Source organism: Emericellopsis atlantica (genome assembly GCF_019669845.1).
Source record: "Emericellopsis atlantica unplaced genomic scaffold F5Z01scaffold_30, whole genome shotgun sequence".
Lineage (NCBI taxonomy): Eukaryota > Fungi > Ascomycota > Sordariomycetes > Hypocreales > Bionectriaceae > Emericellopsis > Emericellopsis atlantica.
Genome location: NW_025764732.1, coordinates 298,288 through 320,674, shown reverse-complemented (window position 1 = coordinate 320,674; position 22,387 = coordinate 298,288). Strand labels below are relative to the sequence as shown.

The window sequence follows — 22,387 nt, the reverse complement described above, 5'->3', positions numbered from 1 at the left end:
CCACTATCACCGCTTTGAAGAAGACCTGGATCTGCTTCAGCGGTACGGTGCCCAGGCCTATCGATTCTCCATCTCATGGTCACGGGTCATACCAAAAGGAGGCCGCGACGATCCCCTGAATGAAGCCGGCATAGCATTCTACAACAGACTCATTGATGGCCTCATCGCTCGCGGGATCACCCCCTGGGTCACTCTGTATCACTGGGATCTCCCGCAAGAGCTGCATGACCGGTATGGAGGCTGGCTCAATGTCCAGGAATCCCAGGCGGACTTTGAGCACTATGCTCGTGTCTGCTACAAGCGCTTTGGCGACCGTGTCCAGAAATGGATCACATTCAACGAACCGTGGATCCAGTCAATTTTTGTGAGTCAAGACAACGCAGCATTCGTGGATGGACACCTTGCTAACATGCGACAGGGATACTCAACAGGTGGAAATGCGCCTGGCAGAAGTAGCACAAATCCACAGAGCTCGGAGGGTGACTCGTCAACAGAGCCGTGGATAGCAGGACACGCCCAGATCATGAGCCATGCTCGCGCTGTCGCTGCGTATAACCGTGACTTCAAGCCACGTCAGGGAGGTCAAATCGGCATCTCCTTAAACGGGGATTTCTTCGAGCCCTGGGACAGCGAGGACCCTCTCGATGCCGAGGCTGCAGAGCGACGAATGCAGTTTCACATTGGTTGGTTTGCCAACCCCATCTTCCTGAAGCAGGACTATCCCGCCTGCATGCGGCAGCAGTTGGGGTCTCGACTACCTGAGTTCACAGAGGCGGACTTTGCGTTGCTGCGAGAGGCAGACTCGGACTTTTACGGAATGAACTACTACACATCCCAGTATGCGCGTCACCGTACTGGTGAGCCTTCAAAGGACGACTACCTGGGCAACGTGGACGAGCTGCAGTCGAACAAACAAGGACAGTCCGCTGGTGAAGCGAGCGGGCTTCACTGGTTGCTTTCCTGCCCGAAAATGTTCCGCAAGCATCTGACCCGCGTATACAAGCTGTACGGAAAACCCATCTACATCACCGAGAACGGCTGTCCCTGTCCAGGGGAGGACAAGATGACACGCGAAGAGTCTGTCAAGGATGATTATCGGTGCCGATACTTTGCGGATCATCTGGATGCCATCGCTCGATCCACACGGGAGGACGGCGCAGTTGTGAAGGGGTACTTTGCGTGGTCATTGATGGACAACTTGGAGTGGTCAGACGGATACGGACCCAGATTTGGTGTCACCTTCACAGACTACGAGACCCTTGAGAGGACACCGAAGAACTCGGCCCTGCTACTGAAGGATATGGTCAAGACGAGGCGCCAGGCTGTTCACTAGGAGCAGCATTACAACTCGTCATTGCGAATCAGCTCTCAATTGAGAAGCGTTTGTGGACTTAGTTGGGGGAATGACCTTCCGGGAGTGAGTTAGGCAGGAATCATAGCTTGCCTATTTGGAGTGTCTGTTTATAGAATTTGGAGGAAAGAGTGGCTCAATTGTGACTTCCACAGATGCAAAAGGCTATATGACTAAAGAACAGAAGTTTGAATGCAATGTATCATCGGTATCATCCACTATCGACCGTCCTTCAGCAAAGACCAGCCTTGTCGGGCTCGCAGGCACCATTGGACTTGTCGCAGCCCACATAAGCCTGGCACTCCGTCTTGGGGAAGCAGTTGTTGCTGTAGGTGGCCTAGATACTCTTGTCAGTCGCTGTTTTCTTTGCTGCTTTTCGAGTGAGAACGTACCGTGTCGCCCAAGTTGGGGTTGATGCCCATGAGCTCTCCACCGTCAACGGCCGTCACACCCTCCATGTGGACAGAACGGGCACAGTTGCCACTGCAGTTGCCGCAGGAGCGGTAGACCTTGCCGTAGTCCTCGGCGTAGAAGTTGTAGATATTCACATGGCCACATCCGTTGTGCTGGATAACCTTGTCGGCGGCGTGGTACGCACCACCACCGATAATGTCGGCTGTGCCGTCACCCTTGATGGAGATGGCGTCCTCGCAGACATCCTCGAACCAAAGGTTCTCCAGCGTGCACGAGCCAAGGCAGTACACGCCCTCGCCTTGGTTGGCGCCGATGATGACGTTGCGAAGGGTAGCACCCTCCTCAAGGACGAAGACTGTGTCAGCCTCACCACCCTCGGACTGGCCGGTGCAGGCAACGCCGCGGTCGTAGGTCACGAAGCCGGCGTCAAAGACCTCGCCAGGGGAGATGTAGCGAGGCTCGCTGAGGCTTTCGTGGCCTGTAGACGAGGGCATGGCATCCTGGCCGACGCAAGCCAGAGCGAGCGGCGCAGCGGCGAGTATGGAAGCAATCTTGAAGGCAGACATGTTGATCAAGTGTGTGTCGATGGTATTTGGCCAAGAAAGAGCAGATGGGTGCAAGTTGATGTTGTCAATGCGATGAGGTGTGTCGATGGGCTGGGGAACCACGCGAGATGTTATGCTTAAATACTCTGCCACATGCCTTTGAGATCCCGGCATTGCCCACTTTCCTGAACTCGTCTTCGGATGGTGGTGTCCGCGATCTTCACCACCTCTTCCCGATCGGAATCCCACGCGGAGGTATGACTGGCGCAAGAATGGGGCCGAAACGCACACGCATTGCGGGACTTGTTGGTTTCAGGCGGGCCCGAGCCGGGGGTCTTAAATTTCCTCCACTTGCGGCATCTGTTCTCGATGAATAGAGTGTGAACTGCGGGTAAGCTTGTATTAATGATGAAACGTCAAAGGCCTCCAGTGGCTTGGTTGACGGGAATTTGGAACTTTGAAAGTCCGCGCGAACCTCCCCGCATGACATGGGAGGGTGAGTGCTTCTCTACATGACGGGGATTGGCTGGTTCCCGTCTCAGGCGACCCTGCATCGTGCCGGTAGTTGAGACGCAGTCAATCAATCGGCGCCGGGTCGGCGCAACATCGTGACGAAGCAGCGGGATTGTACTTGGCGGTGGCGCAAAATACCGGCTGCGTGTTCAGTATCAAGGATGACGTTACCATCGTTTGTAACACGAAAATGGAGCAATCTTAATTACAAAGCATGTTCAATAAACATGCGGCAACCGTACAAGTCATGCTCTTGTCGAGTGTGCTGAGGCGCCTAAACGTGAAACATCTTCAGGTTTGAGCGCCCGAACAAGCTGTCAAGCGGGAATCTGTCGTAATGCGAAGACTTTGTTGTCATGAAAACTTAATCTACGGGGATGTTCCATTGGAAACAGCCAACAACCCCCTGACACAAACCTTGCGCCAGTGTCTACTCACTTTCGGGCACATGACGTAAAGTCGTCCAGCCCAGCATCTGTGATTGGCACGGATGGCAAACACAATTCAACATCCTCGCCCTCCAGTTCATCGCCAAAGACCATCGAGTACTCGCGCTGGGATCAAGTCAGCCATGCGTGCTCCCTGTGCGTTCACTTTGAATGCCAAGTTCTTACCTCTGCAATGCGGATGAACTCGTCGTAAATGCCATCCTGCTTCAGCTTGTCGCGCACAAGGTCCTGAACGCCACCAAGAATGGACACGACGGTGAGCACTTTGCTGTCCCATGTCAAGATCCCAGAGACACCCTCTCCGTCGATGCGAGTGGATTCTGTGCTGCCGTACTGGTCTGAACAACGTCAACACTACTGCTAGGTCTGGCTAGCCAAAAGAGGACGGGAACTCACTTTGCATCTTCTTCCCAGAGACCATGTTATGCCACCACGCGAGGCCGACGGCCCTGTCAAACATGATGATGGGCCAGGAAGCATAGGGCGTCACGACTTCAAGATACTGCTCTGTCTGGTTCGCAATCGAGGGGATACCGGCTGGTGAAATGTACCCGAGAACCTCGTTGGTCTCGGAATCGGTGATGTTGTTGACAGAGGCGAGCAGACCCGGGTTCTTGGTGACAACCGAGTTGCACGTGCGGACGCGCTCATGGTTGTGATACAGGCGCCTGATGATGTCGACGTCGTAATAGGGAAGCTCGAGGACCTTCCATGGTTCGTGGCCAGAGAACCAGTATCCCCTCTCGACAGTGACGGGACCGACGTTGCCCTGATGATACTCATCTTTGACGAGCTGGGGCCTCTTGACTTCCCACAGGGCATCCTTCTCGGATTGAGGGAGGTCGCCGAAAAGATGGAAGAAAAAGGCCACGAGCTCTCCCTCGTAAGGGTCGTTGAGCCTGCCTTCGCCCTCGCATTCGTAGGTTTGATTAGGGTGGTTGACCGGCAGGAACTGGTCGCCGATCGTGGTGACAGCGCAAATCGATCCACTGTCTCGGTAAAAGATGTCCAGCATGTTGGGAGTAAGGAAGTCGAGCCACTCCTGCCAGCGCTCGGCCTGTTTTGCGTACTCCTTCTTGTTCGTCTTCTCGAGCGCTTGGATCCAAGCGTACACGGCCCACCAAAGCTCGCCGTTGTCCAACGCTGGTACCCGATTGACCCAGTCGGGCTGAGGTACAATATCTTGGATGTCGGCTTTGAACCATGGGAGGGCGCCGCCAAACCCAGGATGCGTCTCGTTGAACTTGAGGTATGTCTCAAGCTTCTTTTCCATGATATCAAAGGCAATCTTGGGGGCCTTCTTGGGGTGACGAGAGCTCAAGAACTGGGCCGCATCATGCGATCCCTCGACCGCGCGCGCATACAGCATGATCTGGAGGGCCTGTGATTCAAATCTGCATCAGTAACTTAAGTTCCTTTGCTGCGAATGAGGTGAGTGCTGACCTCCTTGCTTGCCGCGCTGAACGGCTTCGTAGAGATGGCCTCACCAGAGTGCCAATCCAAGATGGAACCGTCATAGGACACTCCATTGCCGCCATTGTAGGCAACATCAGGCTGGTGGAATTTACCCTCCCAGTGAAGCATCTGGGTCGTGAACCCGTCTGTGTCCGCCAGGATCTGATCTTGTGTCCAGTCTTGGGCCCACCGACATTGGTCCTTGGGAGGCTTGGGCTTAGCAGACGAGGCTGCCCCCAGCGCTAGCGGGAGGAGAAACAAGGACTTCATGGTAGGAATTGTCGTGGACCTTGAGAAGTAGAAACGGTGATGGTTGGGTTTTGCATTGGCCTCTGGTCGCCCCAAGCCTACTTATACGCCAATCAAAAGGATGCCGGACCTCGTGAAATGCCGGAGGCTTGTTTCTTCTCTCCACACGCTACCCCAGAAAGGGCTCGTGGTTGGGGTTGTGGGGTCCACGTGCTTGGGGTGGTCGTGAGGAGGAGGAGTGTTACTCCGGCGGAACGGAGAATCAGAGCATAGCGCCCCCTCATTAGCTTAGCTTGGACCTTTTGTCGTTTGGCCGATTGTCCGACGGTTCTACCCTCTGCCTCATCCTTCCCTCTGCATTTCTCCTGTAGATGCTCACCAATCTCCGTCGTCCCACGAAAGCAAGCTGTCGCCAGCATTGGCACGATGGAGACAGAATCTCCTGCGACACCAAGCCGTCAATATCGGACCAGGAGGCGGACGCTCAACAGTCGAGCGTGTGATCGCTGCCGTCGGAGAAAAGCCAAGGTCAGACCATTCTCCGCCATGTGCGATGGCTGTCTCAATTGACATGTCGAACAGTGCGATACTCTGAGCCCACAGGTCCCTTGCTCTTCCTGTCGACTAGCTGACGCGCCATGTACCTTTGAACTCCCATTGGCAAGGCGAGGACCAAAGGCAAGACATCGGGCTGGCACCTCTTTGACCGCAACCGAGGAAGAGTCAACCATCATCGCCATTGACGATGAGACGACTGCCCAGGCTGAGGAGGATGCAGATGACAGGCTGAACTCGACGACACTGCTCATGCAGGAACCTGGTCAAGGTGGCTTTGGCAACGGCGCTTCTATATCGGCATCTCCAGCGGCTTCATGGGCTGGGTCACTGGTCGAGCAACCTCCGCTCACGGCCCTGCAGCGTTGGCAACGGCTGTCTCTCGCCTTGTCGCTCGCCAATGCGGACCCGGACCAGATTGTGTCTCGATGCGTCGATCTTTTCTTCAAATATCTCTACCCTCTGACACCGTTGGTCCATGAGCCAGGCCTACGCAGCGACCTAGACAACTTTGCTTCGGGGAGCAGCCTCACAGAGATAGGTGCATGGCGAGCCGACTCGGCCTTTACGCTGATCACGGCCGTCTGCGCAGAGGCTGCCTTCCTGCTACCGAGCGACGTGTTCCCTGAGAGCAACGAGGCGGTTGGCCACATCTTCCTCCGCGCCTCGCGAGACTGCCTCCACAGCTATCTGGAAGCTGATCTTGAGTCACCTGACGCCAACTCGATCGCCATACGATACTTTCACTCCAACTGCATCCATGCCACGGGAAAGCCCAAGTACTCGTGGCACATTTTTGGGGAAGCCACCCGTCTTGCGCAGGTCATGCAGTTGCACAAAGAGTCTTCTCTGGAAGGCCTCGCGCCGCTCGAGGCTGAATTCCGCCGCAGGGCATTCTGGATCGTGTACATGGGGGACAAGTCAGCAGCGATCCTCAACAACCGCCCCATCACACTCCACCGCTTCTCGTTTGACGACGACCTCACGACCGCCTTCCCCATGGGGTTGGATCACGAGTCTTCGAATCTTTCCGCAGTGTCTCCCGATACGCCGTCTTCGCTGCCCATGCAGAGCAGTAGTCTCATCACTGGATTCAACGCGAACCTCCAACTATGGCAAGCCGCTTCCGAACTCTTGCTTGAGCTCCGTCTGCTGCAAGACACGCAAAGGGACTCGATGGTCACTGGCTTGCTGGCACGCTCGGCGCCCAGTGTCGAGCAGAGACAGCGACTTGACGCATTATATGTCCACTTCACCACTTGTCTGGACGAGTTGCCAGCGTACTTGCAGTCGTGCACCCTCGCCACTGCCAGCGGACAGAGCCTCATGCATACAACTCAGCTTGTGATCCAATGCGCGAATCTGCAAGTGTCCTTTCACTGTCTTCGGATGGTCATCACGCAACGCTTCGAAGACATGTCCTACCACGGCACGAGTCTCGAGCAAGCCGACCTGCGTCGCACGGAAATCGCCCGGGACATGTTGCGCGTCATGCAGGAGGCTCCCTTTTGGAGTCTGCAGGTCAACGGCGAGCCGTACGTTGAAAAGATTCGCTTGATTGGCGCCAGCCTTCTCGCTATTGTGCATCGAAATCCAGGTTCGCCGCTAGCCACGAGGGCGAGGGCGGACTTTATGGTGCTGCTCGACACGCTCACCAGGCTCGACAGCAAGGCTTCTGACGCGTTGAGAAGCAACATGATGTGAGGTGTTGTTAATACGATGCGTCATTTGCGTCGGCCGGGGGCAACTCATTAATTGTCCGGATCATCTGGCAACCTGATCATTCCGAGCGTCAACGTCCACTCCCAGGTCTCTGGCCTGAGGAAACATCCCTATACGTACAAGTGTCGACATTCCTAGGCAATCACCTGCCTTGGGCATCTCTTGTCAGCTTTGGGTACAAAGTCGCTAGTGATCGCGGTAAATTGGCCTTCCGCGAAACAAAGACCTGGCAGCCAGTCCGCCACCCACGGCCCAATGCGACACTGGCTGGATAAGGCTCGTTGCGAAACGAGCTCACGTGTCGCGCACATATCAGCGCCTCGTGGAGAGTTTCTGCAAGGCGACAGTTGGCGCTGGTCTCCAGGTGATGCTCGACTCTGACACCTCGTGCCTGCGCACCGACATTGAATTGTCATGTGCCTGAGCTTTCGATCAAAACGAACCGCACCATTTAGCCTGAAGATGTCGATCTGGCCAAGATCAGTCAACTCTTTCGCAAGGAATGTCGACGGTCACGATCTCTTGGTGGACATGCTGTTCAAGAGGCGTATGTCGACCGTGACAAGGCTGATTGGGCCTGTGTGGCAGTTTTGGTAGCGCTGGTGATGGCAGATCGCGAACATCCGCTCACTTTGAGGTCCACCCTTGAAGCACTGCTTGCATGTGGGGGGCTGAAATCGACCTACGTCTCTGGTTCAGGTCAATTGGTCTTCGGCTGCCAGTAGCACCAATGTAGACGCAGAGTCTGGACGTTCGTGCCGTGCATATTCGCAGAATTCTTACGTTCTTGGGAATCTTGGCGCGTCTCACGGGCGGAGGCGCGTCCCAGTCCCGCTCTGGTCGTGTCACGTGCCTGCGCTAAACCCCTCGGTGGCCATCTCACCAACTACCCTGTACATCTTCTCCTCGTTCTGTATTCTTTTGCAGCATTTGTATGCTACCGTTATCTCAAGAAAGTGGAATGTAGGCTTTTGGATTATAGTGATTTGTAAACAAATTTATACTTTTGCCTCCGCATACAATTGATTGTTGCGAACGGACGGCGCTGCTCCCAACATAATTAGGTGTCCCATCCTGGATGACTCCTTACCACAAAACTTGAATGCATTCACACGGCCACGGGCAACTAGGGCTACCCACGAACACGGCTATCATTTTTTCAATTCGACATTGTCGTGAATGATGCCTGCGCGAATGTTCCACGCGCGGCGAAACCCACGGAAATCAGCTTACTTGCTCACGACGCTGCGCCTTGGGCTGCGATGTGCACTTGGATCTTCAAAAAGACAAGACCCCAGAATTAGCCACCGGAAGCGGCGCAGTCAGCGACTCAGCATGTAAAAATAAGCCGGTCCGAGCGTCGCTTCTGCCCTTGCTTGCGGCACTCCGAACCCCTATCCTTGTGATACCGTCAGATTCGCGTAGGAAGGAATTCGAATGGCAATTTCCTAGTCGTCATACTAACCCTCGGCGCTGGCAGTAGGACCAAAACTTGCCGCTCATCGCTCACCGCCCTGTCCAATACTGTATAGGGAGGCACGCTGCCTAAAACACTGGGAGATCCCCCTGTTTCCAGTGCCGTCGCGCGGGGGGCAACGCAGCAACGCAATTGGCAAAGAACACGGTCCTCGTCGGGTGTCCGGCTGCCAAATGCACCGGTCATGTTCAGAGTTCACCATGAAACAATGCAGTGGCTTGTTTCAAGAAGGGCAGAAGTCCACCAAGACTGCGCCAATACGGGTGAGGCCCGTGTCCGCGAGGTTGATTGGCTCGCAGCCCCTTTTCAAGCGACCCAGGCGGGATTAGGGCCTTGGCCAGGCGCAGCGATCAACGTTGCAGGGGACTGGATCGTGCGCGCATGGACACCAGGGCACGATTCATCCATCCTTTGGACGAGAATGGACACAACGAGAGCCACGCAACAGTAAGATGCAGGAACATCAATGGACGAGTACTTAGTGCTGACCATACTTCCGTTCTGCTCAGTCTCGTTGTTCTTATATAAGTAGACGATCAAGCCACAATAGTACTCCTTGATTGACCTTGTTCGATCAAACAGCACACAAGGACAGTCACTCACTCACTCATCTTTGACACGATCACGTTTGGGCAGTTCAGGTTTCACACTCTTTTGCAACATACTTCGAACCATTTCACATTACTATCATTCACACACATCCGTCTCTCCCAGCCCAACCACCAAAATGCAGCTCCCCTACATCGCCGCCCTCTGCCTGACCTGCGCCTCGATGGCGTCGGCCTTCTGCGTCACGCCAGAGATGGTCGAGACCATCGCACCAAAGTCCAAGGAGTGCCCTCAGAACATGCTGCCCGAGTGCCGAACCGCGGCAGAGGCCGCGCCCTACATCACCAGAGCCTTCCACCGGTACGGCATCTACAGCCCCAACGCCATGGCCAGCGTCATGTCCCTCATGGCCCTCGAGTCGGGCGAGTTCCAGTACAAGCGCAACGCCTTCCCCGGTCGTCCTGGTCAGGGCACCGCCAACATGCAGATGGCCGAGTTCAACCTCAAGTACGCAAAGTCCATCGAGAAGCTCGAGCCACACGTCGCCAACGTCACCACCGTGGACGGGCAGCCTGATGCCGAGCTCAATCGCATCCTCGATCTTGTCGTAGCCGACGACTACAACTTTGGCAGTGGCGCCTGGTTCCTCCGTTCACAGTGTGGTGAGGGGGTGCTGTCCGCGCTGAATCAGGACGTTGACACTGGATTCGCGGCGCACATGGATTGCGTTGGCGTCGAGGCGGGCAATGAGGAGCGCCAGGCGTACCTCACCCTCGCCAAGCAGGCGTTTGATCTGTGAAGGATGAGCATTTTGTTTGAGTATTAGCAGGAGTTTCAGGGTTTCCTTCTGGCATCATGCATCTAGCCGCACCAGACCTACCAATACATAAATCATGCATGCAAATAACCTGTCCCACTCGTCGCTGTGTCACGCAGGTCGATACCTGTCCGAAATGTATCGATTCCATTGTGATTCAAATAGTGCCCTTCAATTTATGTGTCGTTTTTCCAGTGCCTGCTGTCCTTCTTGCCCCCTTCCGAAACAGACGGCGCATCTCCATCTGAATGTTGTGTTTCGACCGTGATATGTGTCGACTTGATAATGTACTGTTGGCTCGACGTCGAGTGTTCGTCATCCAACCGATCCCACTGCGAAGTGTCTGTGCGCCGGAGGTTGGCAATCCCACCTCCCTTGGGCATGCCTCCGATGTTGCTGAGTTGCGTCCCCCCCTCGTTTGTTGACAACCCAGATTTGCCTCCAGATGCACCTGTAGATCCCAATTGCTTGTTGAACAGTTTTCGTAACGGCGGTAGTGAGCAGGCCATGATTCCGAGGCCCGCCTCGAGAACTGACCACAGAATGGTGTGTCCAAAGTTGTCTGCGTTGGAGCGTAAGCGTCAAGGCACCACACGTCGCGAACGCGCCCGCTGTACTTACGTAGTGAATTATTCGGGTACTTGACGGTGTCGTACGTGTGGTAATACCCCAGGCGCACCAAGCCAGCAGCGCTTCCAAAGATACCCAGCCCCAGGATGGCCTGGACCGACCTCTTCCTCCTGGTCGGCATCTGCAGTCCCTCCAAGATGAAAAAGGGCGTGATGGCGCACGTCCAGTCCACCATGGCTAGGACAACCGTCCCTGCGTAGCTGATAATGATCCATCCATGTTCGATGCGACAGAATCCCAAGTCGGGATTCCACATGGCGGGTATTGGCGAGCAGCTCACAAACATGATGATGAGACATACTGCCGCGTTGATCCCCAGCACCACCATATTACCCCAGATGATTCTCGTGAAGAAGGTCGTGGAGCTGAGGCGAACAATCATGATGGCCATGGACAGCTTCGTCAGCACGGAGGATCCAAAGTAGATCATCTCAAAGTAGAACATGTACTCCTTGCAGATGACCTGGTAGTATTTGAGCTGGCCGTCCGGGACTTGGCTGTCGGAGGCGCCGAGGCCATAGTACGTCGCCATGATGAGGAAGACGACCGAAGGGCAGAAGGGTAACTGATCAATCGTCAACACCATGCTCGCGAGATGTATTTGGCCGCACTTACCCATCCCGCCACAGCAGAGAGGTCGTCCCAGCCCCAGGCGCGCTCGGGACCGGACAGCTTGATCCTCACATAGATACGCAGCGCAACAATGACGGTCGACAGTATGCAAAGGGTATACGACACAGCCTGTATCACAATGGTGAAGCCTTCGGGCTTTATCGTCGGAAGGCTGTGCGAAATCTTGGCAATTCGCTCTCCTTCTTCGCTCCGGCTCGATAGCATGGCGTCCATGGCGATGGTCGCTGTACACCACGAGGGCGTGATAGTGGTCAATTTCCACGGCAGCACGACGAGAGAAGGCTGAAGAAAAGAAACGTGGGTTGATAATTAGATTCAGTAAGAGGGTGCGAGACTGGGTGATGACTCTGTAGGAAGCACTCTATCCGCTCAATTCGTCCATAATAGGGACTAATTAGGAATCTATTCCCAATGCTTTGCCAGCCAGGGTGTTTGTGTATGTTACATCGGCAGATGTAATTACTCCGTACGTACCCTCGGGCAACTGCCAATGGACCAGGGATACTTGGGCCATTCGATCCCAAATTCACATGTGCAATGGCCTTTGCTTTCCGAAGACGTTCTTCGCGGAACAGGTCTGAGAATCCGCGTGCTCTTCAGACGATTCAAGTGGCAACGGGATGGGCAACCCCCCGGACCACCCTAGTCTTGAGCTGTTCGAACAAGGGTTCAACAAATACTCGGGCCGTCCGGGCCTGTTAAGACCGGACTTCACAGGGTGGAATCGCCAGACGCTCAATGACAAGTTTCTAATTACCAGTCAAGAAGACATGGGCCAACTTGTCGCACGCTCGTGTGGTCAACCGTTTCTTCACCTCTCCTCGCCAGAATCCAGAACGATCGCAACTGAACTGTTAAGGCCATGTCCGCGCTGCGTGTTTTGTGAAGCACCCTCTTGTCTGCCACTTTGCGATAATAGGAGGGCGGGGGATACTGATAGCTTCCATTGACAGCAGGGGTATGGCTCCATCTCGGCCAGGATTCAGGCCCCTCCTCCTCAACGCCAGGGACCAGGAGTCAGGACACCTGATTGCCACTACCAGGCACAGCCCTCGGCTTCCAACGCTCGTTTGCTGGCGCGGAAAGGAGCTTGGGCAATGGGCACCGAGGCGGTCTAAGACGGAGCTTTTGCACCAACAGTACGAAAGTCCTGACAGTCTTCATTCGAGTCGGGCAAAGGGGTTGTCGTCGGCCCGCCTCCTGCGAGTTCCGGCATAATCTCCAATTGCAATGTGACCTCTCGCATTCCGTGATTTGCTGGTTCCCGAATCCCAGAACAGTCCTGATTGCCACGGCACAACGTTAGATGCCACTACTCACGGTCCTCTGTCGCCTCAGGTCATGCACTTGTCAAAACACGAGATGTCTGGACCATTGAATAGGGAAGAATTGCGATCAATGCAGCGAGGACTACTCACCAGGGAACAAGTCCAGCCCTATCAGGACTTTCGCTAGTTAGCACTGATAGTATGTAGGCACTAGGCAGTACTAGTAATACTAATAAGTACCGTACCGTGGCCTCGAAAAGTGCCATGGCGCGTCTGTCAATCATGCAGTAGCGCAAGCCGCCGTCAACGGTTAGGCCAAACGTTTCGAGATGTGAACGCGCGGAGAGACGAAGGTGGGATGTCTGGCTAAATACTTTTAGAAACGCATGTCCTGTGCATGAGGAAAGAAAACATATATCTGTATATCCGTAGTAATACCTACTCGGAGTGGAAGATTTGCTCCAATCGACACAACCCCGTCCACAGTGCACACATGATTATCTCGAACATGGACACGACTCTCCGAGCGACGTGTCAGATTCTCAACCCCCAGCCCTGGCTGGTCCCACAGCCAAGCCAGTCAGGCCCCGCAGTATCATCTCCGGAATCTTTGGCGAAAGGGGGGAACCCTGAGGCGGCGAGGGGGGCCCCTTCGAGTCATGTCGACGATGAAGAGCGCGGGATGAAGTTATCTACGAAGTAATACGTACAGAGCACGGATACAGGCTCTAATGAGAGCCTCGTTCCCAGCATCCGGATAACTTCACACCTCGTCGCCGTCGCCATGTTTGGATTTGGCGGGCCAGCAGCGCCTGCCCGGGTCGCCACAGACCGCGTGGTGCCCGTAGGGTTCTTCGACAATACCATCATCTTTCGCACGTTTGTGCTATACACCCTCTTTGCATTCGACGATGTCCTCGATCCGGAGAGGCTGCGCACGTCACTGGAGCGTGTGGTCGCGCGGCCTGGGTGGAACAAGTTGGGTGCGCGTGTGCGCAGAAATGTAGGCAGAATGCTTCCTTTTTTCGTTTAATGGACGTGATGCTGGTCAGTGATTGACAGTCGGGCTAATTGTCGAGGGATAGGCATCCGGTGACCTTGACCATCATATCCCCGTCTCGTACTCCGAAGAGCGTCCTGCCATCGGATACGACCATCTAGACCTGAGTGATGTGAGCTTGGAGGACCATCCTGCCGCGTCACACATTCCCAAGCCACCTCAAGACGGCTACCCAGCCGTTGTAGGCGACCCCGACAAGCTGGTGGACCTCTACTCGGGCCCTGCGATTCCCAAAGGCCTCAACGACTACATATACTCGGACAGGCCTGAGCTCGGGCTGCGCGTGGTATCGTTCAAGAACAAGACCATTGTGGTCCTCCACTGGATTCACCTTGCGTTCGACGCCACCGCCAAAAAGGCGCTGCTTGATGCGTGGATGCTGATGCTCCAGGGGAGGGAAGATGAGATCCCAGAGCCGCTCGCGCCAGACAACTATATCTTGGAGAATGTTGGCAAGAATGCGCCGCAACCCCACGCGCTCGCGAGCAACAGGGTGTACACCCTGGGACTTGTAACCTGGGTTCTCCGAAACATCTACTCACTGGCGATTAGCACTAAGGAACATCGCATGCTGTGTGTGCCGCCCGGCTTCCTGAACAAGCTGAGGAAGCAGGCCCTAGACGAGGTCAAAGAGAAGGCTGTCGAGGCCGGTCAAGAGGATGTATCCTTTCTCTCCGAGGGAGACGTGCTGCTTGCCTGGACGACGCGTCTGGCCATGACGGCCAGTCTGTCGCGGGACTCGGAAACGACCGTCGCCGTCCAGCAAGCGTACCAATTCCGACCTGTGCTCAAGGACCTGAACCCCGAAGGGCGGCCGTTCCTCAGTAACTGCGTCAGTTTCCTGGTCTCCTTGATGCCTGCAAAGGACGTCCTCCAGAAGCCGCTGAGTCACTTGGCGTCGAGCATCCGGAACTCGATCAAGGAGCAGGGCACACGCGAGCAGGTCGAGGCGTACACGTCCCTCGTCCGCGAGGACCCGGCGAACCGCGCGCCTCCCTTCTTTGGCGAGAGCGGGATGCAGCTCATCATGTTCTCCAACTGGTCAAAGTCCAACATGTTTGCCACCGATCTGTCCGCGGCGGCCGTGAACCCCAGGAGCGAGCCTTTGTATCCGTCCTATGTGCAGAGCGTGCAGGGCCCGTACAACTTCAGCGACGGCATCATTGTCGTTGGCAAGGACACGCAGGGCAACCACTGGCTGTCAGGATACAGAGCTTGGGGCCTCTGGGGCCTCATGGAGGAGGAGATTGCCAGGCACAGGGCTTGAATGATGGTCGGGTCTGTTGTGACGGAGCGGGGGATTCTCTAAAGAGTAAGAGAATAAAGGGTGGTAGTATGAGTCATGACGAGGGGAGAAACTTGGCAATCCATTTGGACGTTGGGGTGGCTTGAGGCTAGAATCTGGATGGTTACATGATGCCGCTGGCTTACCCTGTACTCGACGCAAATTACCAGCGATTGGGAAAGCTTTATGACTAAATGTTATTTGATGATTGATCCGGCGACGGTGGAAACAGATTGCGACTAATTATGTAGGCTGTCATTTGATCTGAACCTTTTCAAAGCCTCACCAGCTTGATGCCTGGCGGCCTGCTGTCCGCTTTTACTTCTTGTGTTGAAGACCTGCAAGCTCGTTGCCTCGCAGCCGTTCTTGCGCAGAACCTGTCCGTAAATAGAAAAGAAAACGTCGTCTAACAATATTCTACAAAGGCCACATTTGCAAAGTACGTGCGTAGCTTTCGACGTAATAAGCCCAATCTATCGGAAATTGGTTGCGCAGGCTGGGACTACGTTTCGTGCGTCGTCCGTCCAGACACGGGGCTCGGTTCCCCGTTGTCACCCAACAGGGTGAGGATTGTCGGCCTTTCGGATCTGCCGTGCCGAGCGTAGTTAGGACTTGCTTTGCTTCTCATGCCGTGACAAATTTGTTTGGCGCCATAAATGATTTCAGCAGTGAGCAAGTGGACGGAGAAAGTCACCATTGTGCAGGCAGTCCAGCAGTGGCAGCTGCTGCACGAGAGCCTGGTCTCATAACCCATGACCAACCCCTTGGCTCTGGGGAATTACCTGGTCTCTTTCAGTGCGCACTTCTGTTTGCAGGTTTCGTAAGAGAATCTAGCCACAATGCTAGCCAGACGACACGAAAGCGCTTTGAAGATTGAGGAAAGCTGAGGGCCGATCCTGGACGGGTCGGCATCGTCCGGCAGCAGATCAAATGTGGGGAGCCACGATACCATGTCGCAATTGAGGTCCCTTGATGCAGGAGGTACAATTGCCCAGGGGCAAACGTGAGCTGTTTGTTCAAGTGACTCGAGGGGATGCCCTGCTTGGCTGACGGCATGCCAAGTGAGACGGCACTAGAGTGACTGGACGCAGCTTAGAGGACGTTCTCAGTGCATGTTCCTTTCTGGACTCGGTGGCGATTCGGAGCCGTGAAAGCAGGGCGGTCCCGTACCTGGCACTGCAGGTCTGCATGTAATAATCCTGGCCTTTTAAAAACGCGTAAGGCTTGCCAAGTTGCTAAGGATTGCTTGGCCTAACTAAGACAATCCACCTTCTGGCACCTCGAAACGAGTCGTGGCGCCATTCCTTCTTATGAGTGCCCGGCAATACGGCAGTTTTTCTCTTGTCGGGCCTCTTCTCAACGGAGCTGAATGGAGATGATGATGTTGCGAGAGTCATTTGAATACCCTCGTGCTCTCTTTTGTGGCAAGCATTCAAGCATTCGTATAAGTGGCATCTGGATGTCATTGAAGCTCTGCGATTGTTAGCCGGCAGCACGCACAACACATCACCCACTCTCCTTCGTTTCCATCGACTCACTCCGCTTAGCTGGTCTAGAAGCGGTTTAATTTCGTTAATATGCAGTTCTTAGCGTTGTTTGGCCTCGTGGCCGCTATTGTAAGTGCCTGTTGCCGACAACCTTATTGCTTTGGCTTCTCCAGTAGGTTAACTTTAATGTCCTCTCCAGGGTCTGGCGTCTGTCGCTTACTCGGTTGTGTACAACCTTTATTTCCATCCCTTGAACAAGTTCCCCGGGCCATTGGTATTTCGCGCGACCAGACTTGGCTTCGCGTACAAGCTCGTCACCGGTTCCATCCCATTTGATGTGTTGAGACTCCATGAGAAGTACGGCGATGTCGTTCGCATCTCGCCCGACCAACTTGCCTTTGCGCATCCTCAAGCATGGAAGGACATCAGTACGTCACCTCAGCCCCTAGTCCTGCGTAGCAATCCATCTAACAGACCCTACAGTGGGCCATCAAACCACCGAGATGCCCAAGTACAAGAATTACTACAGCCCCGTGGCTGGTACGCCTCAGCACATTGTCAACGCTGAGCGTGAGGAGCACGCTGCTCTGCGTCGTGCCCTTTCGCATGGCTTTAGCGAGCGCAGCATTCGCGACCAGCAGACTATCATCAAGCCGTACATTGACCTCCTCATTGAGCGTCTGCATCAGAAGTGTGACAATGGAGTCACCACGCAGGACATGGTTATGTGGTATAACTACACAATGTTCGACGTGATTGGCGACTTGTCCTTTGGCGAGTCCTTCGGATGCCTCGAGTCGGGCGAGTACCACCCCTGGGTCCGATCATTCTTCAACCTGGCCCAGACAGGCACCTATCTCTACGGCGCCAGCTGGTGGCCCACGCTGCAAAAGATGATCATCAGGTCCATCCCCAAGAAGTCAATCCAGGAACAGATTCAAATGTACATGATGGCCGTTCAGAAGACGAAGAAGAGGATGGACATGGTCGAGACGCGCGCCGACTTTGCCCAGGCTCTGCTCGACAGGCGGGACAAGATCGTGAGTAGCCTGCGATGTGCTGGATGCTGTCTTCATTACTAACACGCTCAGGGTCTGAACATGCAGAAACTCGAGGCCAACGCCAACACCCTCGTTGTCGCCGGCTCCGAGACCACGGCGACAGCCATGTCTGGCATGACCTTCTATCTTTTGAAGAACCCAGAGGTCCACCAGAAGCTCAAGGACGAGATCCGCGGTGCATTCAACTCTGATGAGGAGATTGACTTTAATGCCGTTAGCAACCTCCCTTATCTGCAGGCTTGCATCAACGAGACCTTGCGCGCATATCCTCCCACGCCCAGTGGCCTTCCTCGGACTGTCCCTGCTGGTGGTGCGACCATCTGCGGACAGTTTGTCCCAGAGAATGTGAGCACTCCCCCACCTGAACTTTTCTCAGTCAGAAATTTAACAAGTCTAGACCGTCGTCGCCATCTACCAATGGGCCATGCACAACCGCAGGGACAACTTTCAGCTGCCGAACGAGTTCCATCCCGAACGCTTCCTCGACGACGAGCGCTTCAAGGACGACAACAAGGACGCCTTCCAAGCGTTCCATGTCGGTCCTCGCGCCTGCATTGGCAAGAAGTGAGACCTCTTCCCGATCCCCGATGACGAATGACTTCTGACTTCATGCAGCCTTGCCTATCTCGAGATGCGTGCTATTATGGCGCGCATTATCTACAATTTCGACATGGAGCTTTCACCCGATTGCCAAGACTGGATGTCACGGCAAAGAGTGTTTGACGTGTGGGAGAAAGACGAGCTCAAGGTGCACCTCACACCTGTTTCGAGGTAATAGATCGCCCCAAGCAAGCTGGTCTTGTGGCGCGCTCCTTATCACAGCATGTATACCCCCCGAATGAGCGTGTAGATACGAATGATGATTGCAAAAAATGTCTTTTGATTGATAGTTGCCCATGATCTACTCCCTACGTGGCTCGTATCGATCCGACTCGTGCTCCACGGGTCGGTATGTGATGTAGTCAAACTGAGCCGACTTGGCCAGCCCATTGCAGTCCGACGCAGCGACACCAACAAAGGAGCCCGTGAAGCTGCCGTCGACCTGGTGTCCGCCACACTCGTCCGACACAATCGTCGCATCGAACACGGGTCCAAACTTCTCGAGCTCCTTGCCCTCGAGCGCGTACCAGAACTGCAGCGCCGCCCCACGCACAGTCACCGCCAGCCTGACTTTCCCGTCGTTGGGGATCTGCTTGGCCGCTGGACCTGGGCTCTCGAGCTTGCCACCTGGCCATGACGCCTCGGAGCTCATGATGAGCAGCTCCCTCTGGCCGTCCGTGTGCGCCGTCACGGTGAGGTAGAAGAAGTTGTAGCGGCAGTAGTAGACGGTCAGACCCGCAAACTGTCTCTCGTCGTCTGGCGCGTAGGAGATTGTCGTCTCGGCGTCAAAGGAGAAATGTGTCTGGCGCCTAGCAACAAGAGCCTGCTCGAACCACGAGCCGAGGGACTCGCGACCGATGAGTGTCAACTTACCACCCTCGGTGGAGAAGATGCGCTCGGGCTCTGGTGTTCGCAGCCACTGAAAGTCCTTGTGCAGCCCATTCTCGAATGTATACCTCTTCTCAGACCAGTAGTCGGTGTCGTCGCGCGTGCCGGGAACGTCGACGTAAAGCGATGGAACAGGGCCATTCTTCACGTATAGCCAGTCGTCGTCGCCCCAGTAGGCTTCCTGGATGGCTGTCTCGCGACCCAGGACGCATCGTCGCTTCTGGCCAACAGGGCGACCTGTGAGGTGAACAATGTACGTCCTGCCATCGGGCGTGTCGACAATATCACCGTGGCCAGCGCGCTGAAGCGCTGCGAGCGGCGCGTCCTTGGAAGTGACAATGTGCTTCTGGGGATGCAGTTCATACGGACCCCAGATGTCACGCGAACGAGCGAGGGTGGCTGCGTGGCTGTAGCCCGTACCGCCCTCGGCTGTCAGAAGATAATACCACCCATTACGCTTGTACATGTGCGGTCCCTCGACAAAGGCCAGGTCTGAGCCGGGGAAAATGTTCTTGCGGGGGCCCACGAGCTTGCCGGCCTTGGGATCGAACTCCTGCAAAGCAATGCCGGTGAACAGGTGAGGACGACGACGGTGGTCCCACATCATGTTGCTGAACCACTTGCGACCATCCTCGTCGTGGAAGAGCGAGGGGTCGAAGCCGGATGAGTCGGCATACACGGGGTCCGACCAGGGACCCTCGATCGCGGGCGCGTGGATAATGTAGTTGTGCGTGTCCTTGAAGGAGCCGTCCTTGCGCTTGACGTCTGTGTAGACGAGCCAGAATTTGTCGCCGTCATGGGTCAGGCAGGGCGCCCAGATGCCGCAGCTGTCCGGATCGCCTCGCAAGTCGGCCTGGGACTTGCGGGTTAGAGGTCGCACAACGAGCTCCCAGTTGGCGAGGTCCTTGGAGTGGTGGATCTGGACGCCAGGCCACCACTCAAAGGTCGACGTGGCGATGTAGTAGTCCTCGCCGACCCTCAAGATGGAGGGGTCGGGGTTGAAGCCGGGCAGGATGGGATTGCGGACTTGAGGCATGGCGGCGATGATGGAGGGGTCAGGGCGATGCTGTTGATGCGATCAATGATGAAATGCTTGGGGAGCTGCATTTTGAGTATTGACGGGCGCCAGATGACGTGAGACGTGCCGTGAATTCATCCGCAAACTGCTGTTTGCTCCTCATGTGCGTTTTAGCCGCCATCTTTAGCCGGAGGGGTCGTGAGGAGATCCGAAGCGTCACGGGGGATACCCGAAGCCCGGGACCCGACCGGAGGCGGACATCGGTTCAGGACCCATATTTCCCGGTCCGCAGTCCGGACTCCGGAGTCCGGATCTGATGGTTGCTGCCTGGCGCTGCGTTGCGTTCTGGTCGTCCGAGCGCGGACACATTCGAAACCCTGGAGCTGCAATCGGTCTGTGGCTTGAGCTTGTAAGTCAAAAAAGGCCCGGCGGAGCCAATGCCAGATGTGCCAAGAGCAAAGAGATATAGCCGACAAACGCAGTACATATGCGTACAGGTAGATGAGCCGCACATCATCCCCCATGGACGAAAACAGGCCCTGAAGAACTTTGCGTCTCCACTTGGATCCTTTGCAGTATGGGTATGGCTGCTGGTGTGTTCACCTCCAACGGCTTTGCCCGTCCCGAAAGAACGATGCCCGCAATCAGTGCTCGCCTCAACCCGAAAACAGCCCTCTCAAATGTTCGCGTACATGATCCGTGTTAAGCAGCGTCGGCAGGCCAGTCCAACGATACGTTGCAGAGGCCGCATATGGCCTTCTGCAATCGTCGAATGAGATAGTCTGCTCGCAGTGGCGTCTCTCGTATCGTCTCACCTCACGCATTCCAGAGAGCTCTCCACGTTGAGACATTTTCTGAGAGTTGACTCTGGCCATGCCCGGTTTCGCCAGTAAAAGGGGAGCTCATAGCTGTGTCTGGAATGCAGCCATCTAAGACACTCGTCATTACAGACATCGCTTTTCACGAAATGGATCACCCAAGTCCTCCCGAAGCCTAGAGGATGTCTCTTCCCCAGTACACCCGACGCTGTTCGTTCAAACCATAATCATCGGCCGCTTGCAGACCCCTATCATGCCAAGAGACTACTGCTGCCAGCGGCGCCTGTTAAGGCAGCCTCGGCGGGAATAAGGTTCGTCACTTATATGATTCGCATTCCGGAGATCCGCAGGCACACGCAGTTCCGGAGCGTTTGCACTCCCTGTCCGAATGCGACAAGATTCTGGACAGACGAAAACGCCTTATGGCCGTTGGCGAGCAGCCGAAGAGCTTGGTAGCTCGACACTAAACCACGGAAGCTGGAGACTAGACGGACGCTTTCGACCGGTTCCGGCCAGCAGGATGCTTCTCTTCGCTCGTGAAGGCGAAATGAAAACGGAAGCTCTCTACTCTGAAAGAGAGACGTGGAGGGGGCCACGATGTGTATAAGAGGCAGTCTTTTGTCTCAAACAGCTTCTGGTGTCTCATCATCACATCACAGGCACTCGCACTCGCTAGCCAACCAATCGCCTTCGCCCACTCACTCGTTCACAGAGGACTTTATCGCTTCTCGCTTTCGATCACCATGCGTGTCTCTACGCTCAGCCTCCTGGCGGCCGCCCACGTCGCCACGGCCCGGTTCATGAACATGAACATGACCACCACTGCCACGACCTCCGCGACCACCACGGCCGCTGCTTCGGCCACCTCCACCCCTGGATCCGGCGACGTCAACATTAACATTGATACGGTCATCAACTGCTACGGCGACTACTGCATCAACATTGACAACAGCCAGCAGACCTGCGTCGGTGATGGCTGCCAAAACTACCACGTCGTCTGCCAGGGCGACGACTGCAAGGCCCAGGTCTGCGTCGACAACGTCAACTGCGACCAGCTCGTCGTCTGCCAGGGCTCCGAGTGCAACTTCCGCGCCTGCAAGGGTGACCAGTGCAACCAGAAAATTGAGTGCCGCGGCTCCATCTGCAACATCATCAATGAGCCCCGCAAGATCGTCTGCAAGGACGACTCGTGCAAGCCCGAGATGTGCACCGAGGACTGTGGCCGCAAGGTCATCTGCTCCGGCGACGACTGCAAGACCAAGAAGCCATGCGACTGCCCCGTCCCCAAGCCCCCTCCTGTCAAGCCTACCGTCAAGCCTACCACCGTCAAGCCTACCACCGTCAAGCCTACCACCGTCAAGCCTACCACCGTCAAGCCTACCACCGTCAAGCCTACCGTCAAGCCTACCACCGTCAAGCCCGTCGAGCAGCCTACTGCCCAGCCCCCAGCCAAGGAGACCACTGTTCCTGCCGGCCAGCCTGCTATTCCTAGCAAGCCCGCGGCCCCGGCTGTCCCAGAGCAGCCCGCGGCTCCTGTTGCCCC

At 55.6% G+C, this 22,387-nt stretch overlaps 11 protein-coding genes across 11 annotated transcripts in view; 6 read left to right on the top strand and 5 right to left on the bottom strand.

The window, feature by feature from the left end:
- The first annotated feature begins 342 nt into the window (after window positions 1-342).
- On the top strand, window positions 343-1,536 carry F5Z01DRAFT_664558 (glycoside hydrolase superfamily). The gene has a single exon (XM_046264115.1). It carries the CDS (start codon window positions 410-412, stop codon window positions 1,331-1,333), a length of 924 nt encoding a protein of 307 aa, XP_046115016.1. The 5' UTR covers window positions 343-409; the 3' UTR covers window positions 1,334-1,536.
- Window positions 1,537-1,583: 47 nt separating this feature from the next.
- Window positions 1,584-2,331, bottom strand: F5Z01DRAFT_639750 (pectate lyase; the record flags this gene model as incomplete). Its single annotated transcript, XM_046262462.1, has 2 exons — window positions 1,584-1,688; window positions 1,744-2,331. The coding sequence occupies 2 exons, from the start codon at window positions 2,329-2,331 to the stop codon at window positions 1,584-1,586; spliced, it is 693 nt and encodes a 230-aa protein (XP_046115015.1).
- A 697-nt stretch (window positions 2,332-3,028) lies between these two features.
- F5Z01DRAFT_331903 (putative GPI anchored protein) lies at window positions 3,029-5,174 on the bottom strand. Its single transcript, XM_046259133.1, has 4 exons — window positions 4,716-5,174; window positions 3,669-4,653; window positions 3,438-3,610; window positions 3,029-3,377 (listed from the first exon to the last, which is right to left on the bottom strand). The coding sequence occupies exons 1-4, from the start codon at window positions 4,995-4,997 to the stop codon at window positions 3,258-3,260; spliced, it is 1,560 nt and encodes a 519-aa protein (XP_046115014.1). The 5' UTR covers window positions 4,998-5,174; the 3' UTR covers window positions 3,029-3,257.
- F5Z01DRAFT_331913 (putative C6 transcription factor) lies at window positions 5,023-7,311 on the top strand. The gene is made up of 2 exons (XM_046259134.1): window positions 5,023-5,504; window positions 5,559-7,311. The coding sequence occupies exons 1-2, from the start codon at window positions 5,403-5,405 to the stop codon at window positions 7,233-7,235; spliced, it is 1,779 nt and encodes a 592-aa protein (XP_046115013.1). The 5' UTR covers window positions 5,023-5,402; the 3' UTR covers window positions 7,236-7,311.
- Window positions 7,312-9,457: 2,146 nt separating this feature from the next.
- Window positions 9,458-10,078, top strand: F5Z01DRAFT_677334 (uncharacterized protein; the record flags this gene model as incomplete). Its single annotated transcript, XM_046265345.1, has 1 exon — window positions 9,458-10,078. The coding sequence occupies one exon, from the start codon at window positions 9,458-9,460 to the stop codon at window positions 10,076-10,078; it is 621 nt and encodes a 206-aa protein (XP_046115012.1).
- A 131-nt stretch (window positions 10,079-10,209) lies between these two features.
- Window positions 10,210-11,775, bottom strand: F5Z01DRAFT_331881 (uncharacterized protein). Its single transcript, XM_046259132.1, has 3 exons — window positions 11,342-11,775; window positions 10,718-11,291; window positions 10,210-10,658 (listed from the first exon to the last, which is right to left on the bottom strand). Exons 1-3 carry the CDS (start codon window positions 11,570-11,572, stop codon window positions 10,273-10,275), a joined length of 1,191 nt encoding a protein of 396 aa, XP_046115011.1. The 5' UTR covers window positions 11,573-11,775; the 3' UTR covers window positions 10,210-10,272.
- A 332-nt stretch (window positions 11,776-12,107) lies between these two features.
- On the bottom strand, window positions 12,108-13,005 carry F5Z01DRAFT_664550 (uncharacterized protein). Its single transcript, XM_046264114.1, has 2 exons — window positions 12,778-13,005; window positions 12,108-12,641 (listed from the first exon to the last, which is right to left on the bottom strand). The coding sequence occupies exons 1-2, from the start codon at window positions 12,909-12,911 to the stop codon at window positions 12,377-12,379; spliced, it is 399 nt and encodes a 132-aa protein (XP_046115010.1). The 5' UTR covers window positions 12,912-13,005; the 3' UTR covers window positions 12,108-12,376.
- F5Z01DRAFT_664548 (uncharacterized protein) lies at window positions 13,006-15,251 on the top strand. The gene is made up of 2 exons (XM_046264113.1): window positions 13,006-13,630; window positions 13,713-15,251. Exons 1-2 carry the CDS (start codon window positions 13,412-13,414, stop codon window positions 14,952-14,954), a joined length of 1,461 nt encoding a protein of 486 aa, XP_046115009.1. The 5' UTR covers window positions 13,006-13,411; the 3' UTR covers window positions 14,955-15,251.
- Window positions 15,252-16,203: 952 nt separating this feature from the next.
- Window positions 16,204-18,394, top strand: F5Z01DRAFT_664542 (cytochrome P450 ClCP1). The gene is made up of 6 exons (XM_046264112.1): window positions 16,204-16,588; window positions 16,659-16,887; window positions 16,943-17,499; window positions 17,551-17,865; window positions 17,918-18,084; window positions 18,136-18,394. Exons 1-6 carry the CDS (start codon window positions 16,550-16,552, stop codon window positions 18,293-18,295), a joined length of 1,467 nt encoding a protein of 488 aa, XP_046115008.1. The 5' UTR covers window positions 16,204-16,549; the 3' UTR covers window positions 18,296-18,394.
- A 27-nt stretch (window positions 18,395-18,421) lies between these two features.
- F5Z01DRAFT_639743 (glycoside hydrolase family 43 protein) lies at window positions 18,422-20,044 on the bottom strand (the record flags this gene model as incomplete). The annotated part of the gene is made up of 1 exon (XM_046262461.1): window positions 18,422-20,044. One exon carries the CDS (start codon window positions 20,042-20,044, stop codon window positions 18,422-18,424), a length of 1,623 nt encoding a protein of 540 aa, XP_046115007.1.
- A 1,543-nt stretch (window positions 20,045-21,587) lies between these two features.
- Window positions 21,588-22,387, top strand: part of F5Z01DRAFT_639742 (uncharacterized protein) — a gene marked incomplete at both ends in the record, with an annotated part of 1,192 nt that continues 392 nt past the window's right edge. The window contains one exon of the mRNA XM_046262460.1: window positions 21,588-22,379. Within this exon, the coding sequence (XP_046115006.1) occupies window positions 21,588-22,379 (792 nt within the window). The remainder of the gene's footprint in view (window positions 22,380-22,387) is intronic.

Bases quoted from the DNA above. Each gene is read 5' to 3' on its own strand.
- F5Z01DRAFT_664558 (XM_046264115.1), top strand. From the start codon at position 410: ATGCGACAGGGATACTCAACAGGTGGAAATGCGCCTGGCAGAAGTAGC.
- F5Z01DRAFT_331903 (XM_046259133.1), bottom strand. From the start codon at position 4,997: ATGAAGTCCTTGTTTCTCCTCCCGCTAGCGCTGGGGGCAGCCTCGTCT. The intron at 3,611-3,668 runs GTGAGTTCCCGT...GACGTTGTTCAG, and splicing joins CTCTGGGAAGAAGATGCAAA to ACCAGTACGGCAGCACAGAA. The intron at 3,378-3,437 runs GTAAGAACTTGG...ACTTGATCCCAG, and splicing joins AGTTCATCCGCATTGCAGAG to CGCGAGTACTCGATGGTCTT.
- F5Z01DRAFT_331913 (XM_046259134.1), top strand. From the start codon at position 5,403: ATGGAGACAGAATCTCCTGCGACACCAAGCCGTCAATATCGGACCAGG. The intron at 5,505-5,558 runs GTCAGACCATTC...CATGTCGAACAG, and splicing joins GCCGTCGGAGAAAAGCCAAG to TGCGATACTCTGAGCCCACA.
- F5Z01DRAFT_331881 (XM_046259132.1), bottom strand. From the start codon at position 11,572: ATGGACGCCATGCTATCGAGCCGGAGCGAAGAAGGAGAGCGAATTGCC. The intron at 11,292-11,341 runs GTAAGTGCGGCC...ACGATTGATCAG, and splicing joins TCTCTGCTGTGGCGGGATGG to TTACCCTTCTGCCCTTCGGT. The intron at 10,659-10,717 runs GTAAGTACAGCG...GCTCCAACGCAG, and splicing joins GTACCCGAATAATTCACTAC to ACAACTTTGGACACACCATT.
- F5Z01DRAFT_664550 (XM_046264114.1), bottom strand. From the start codon at position 12,911: ATGATTGACAGACGCGCCATGGCACTTTTCGAGGCCACGGTACGGTAC. The intron at 12,642-12,777 runs GTGAGTAGTCCT...CGTGGCAATCAG, and splicing joins AGGGCTGGACTTGTTCCCTG to GACTGTTCTGGGATTCGGGA.
- F5Z01DRAFT_664548 (XM_046264113.1), top strand. From the start codon at position 13,412: ATGTTTGGATTTGGCGGGCCAGCAGCGCCTGCCCGGGTCGCCACAGAC. The intron at 13,631-13,712 runs GTAGGCAGAATG...GTCGAGGGATAG, and splicing joins GTGCGCGTGTGCGCAGAAAT to GCATCCGGTGACCTTGACCA.
- F5Z01DRAFT_664542 (XM_046264112.1), top strand. From the start codon at position 16,550: ATGCAGTTCTTAGCGTTGTTTGGCCTCGTGGCCGCTATT. The intron at 17,866-17,917 runs GTGAGCACTCCC...TAACAAGTCTAG, and splicing joins GACAGTTTGTCCCAGAGAAT to ACCGTCGTCGCCATCTACCA. The intron at 18,085-18,135 runs GTGAGACCTCTT...GACTTCATGCAG, and splicing joins CGCGCCTGCATTGGCAAGAA to CCTTGCCTATCTCGAGATGC.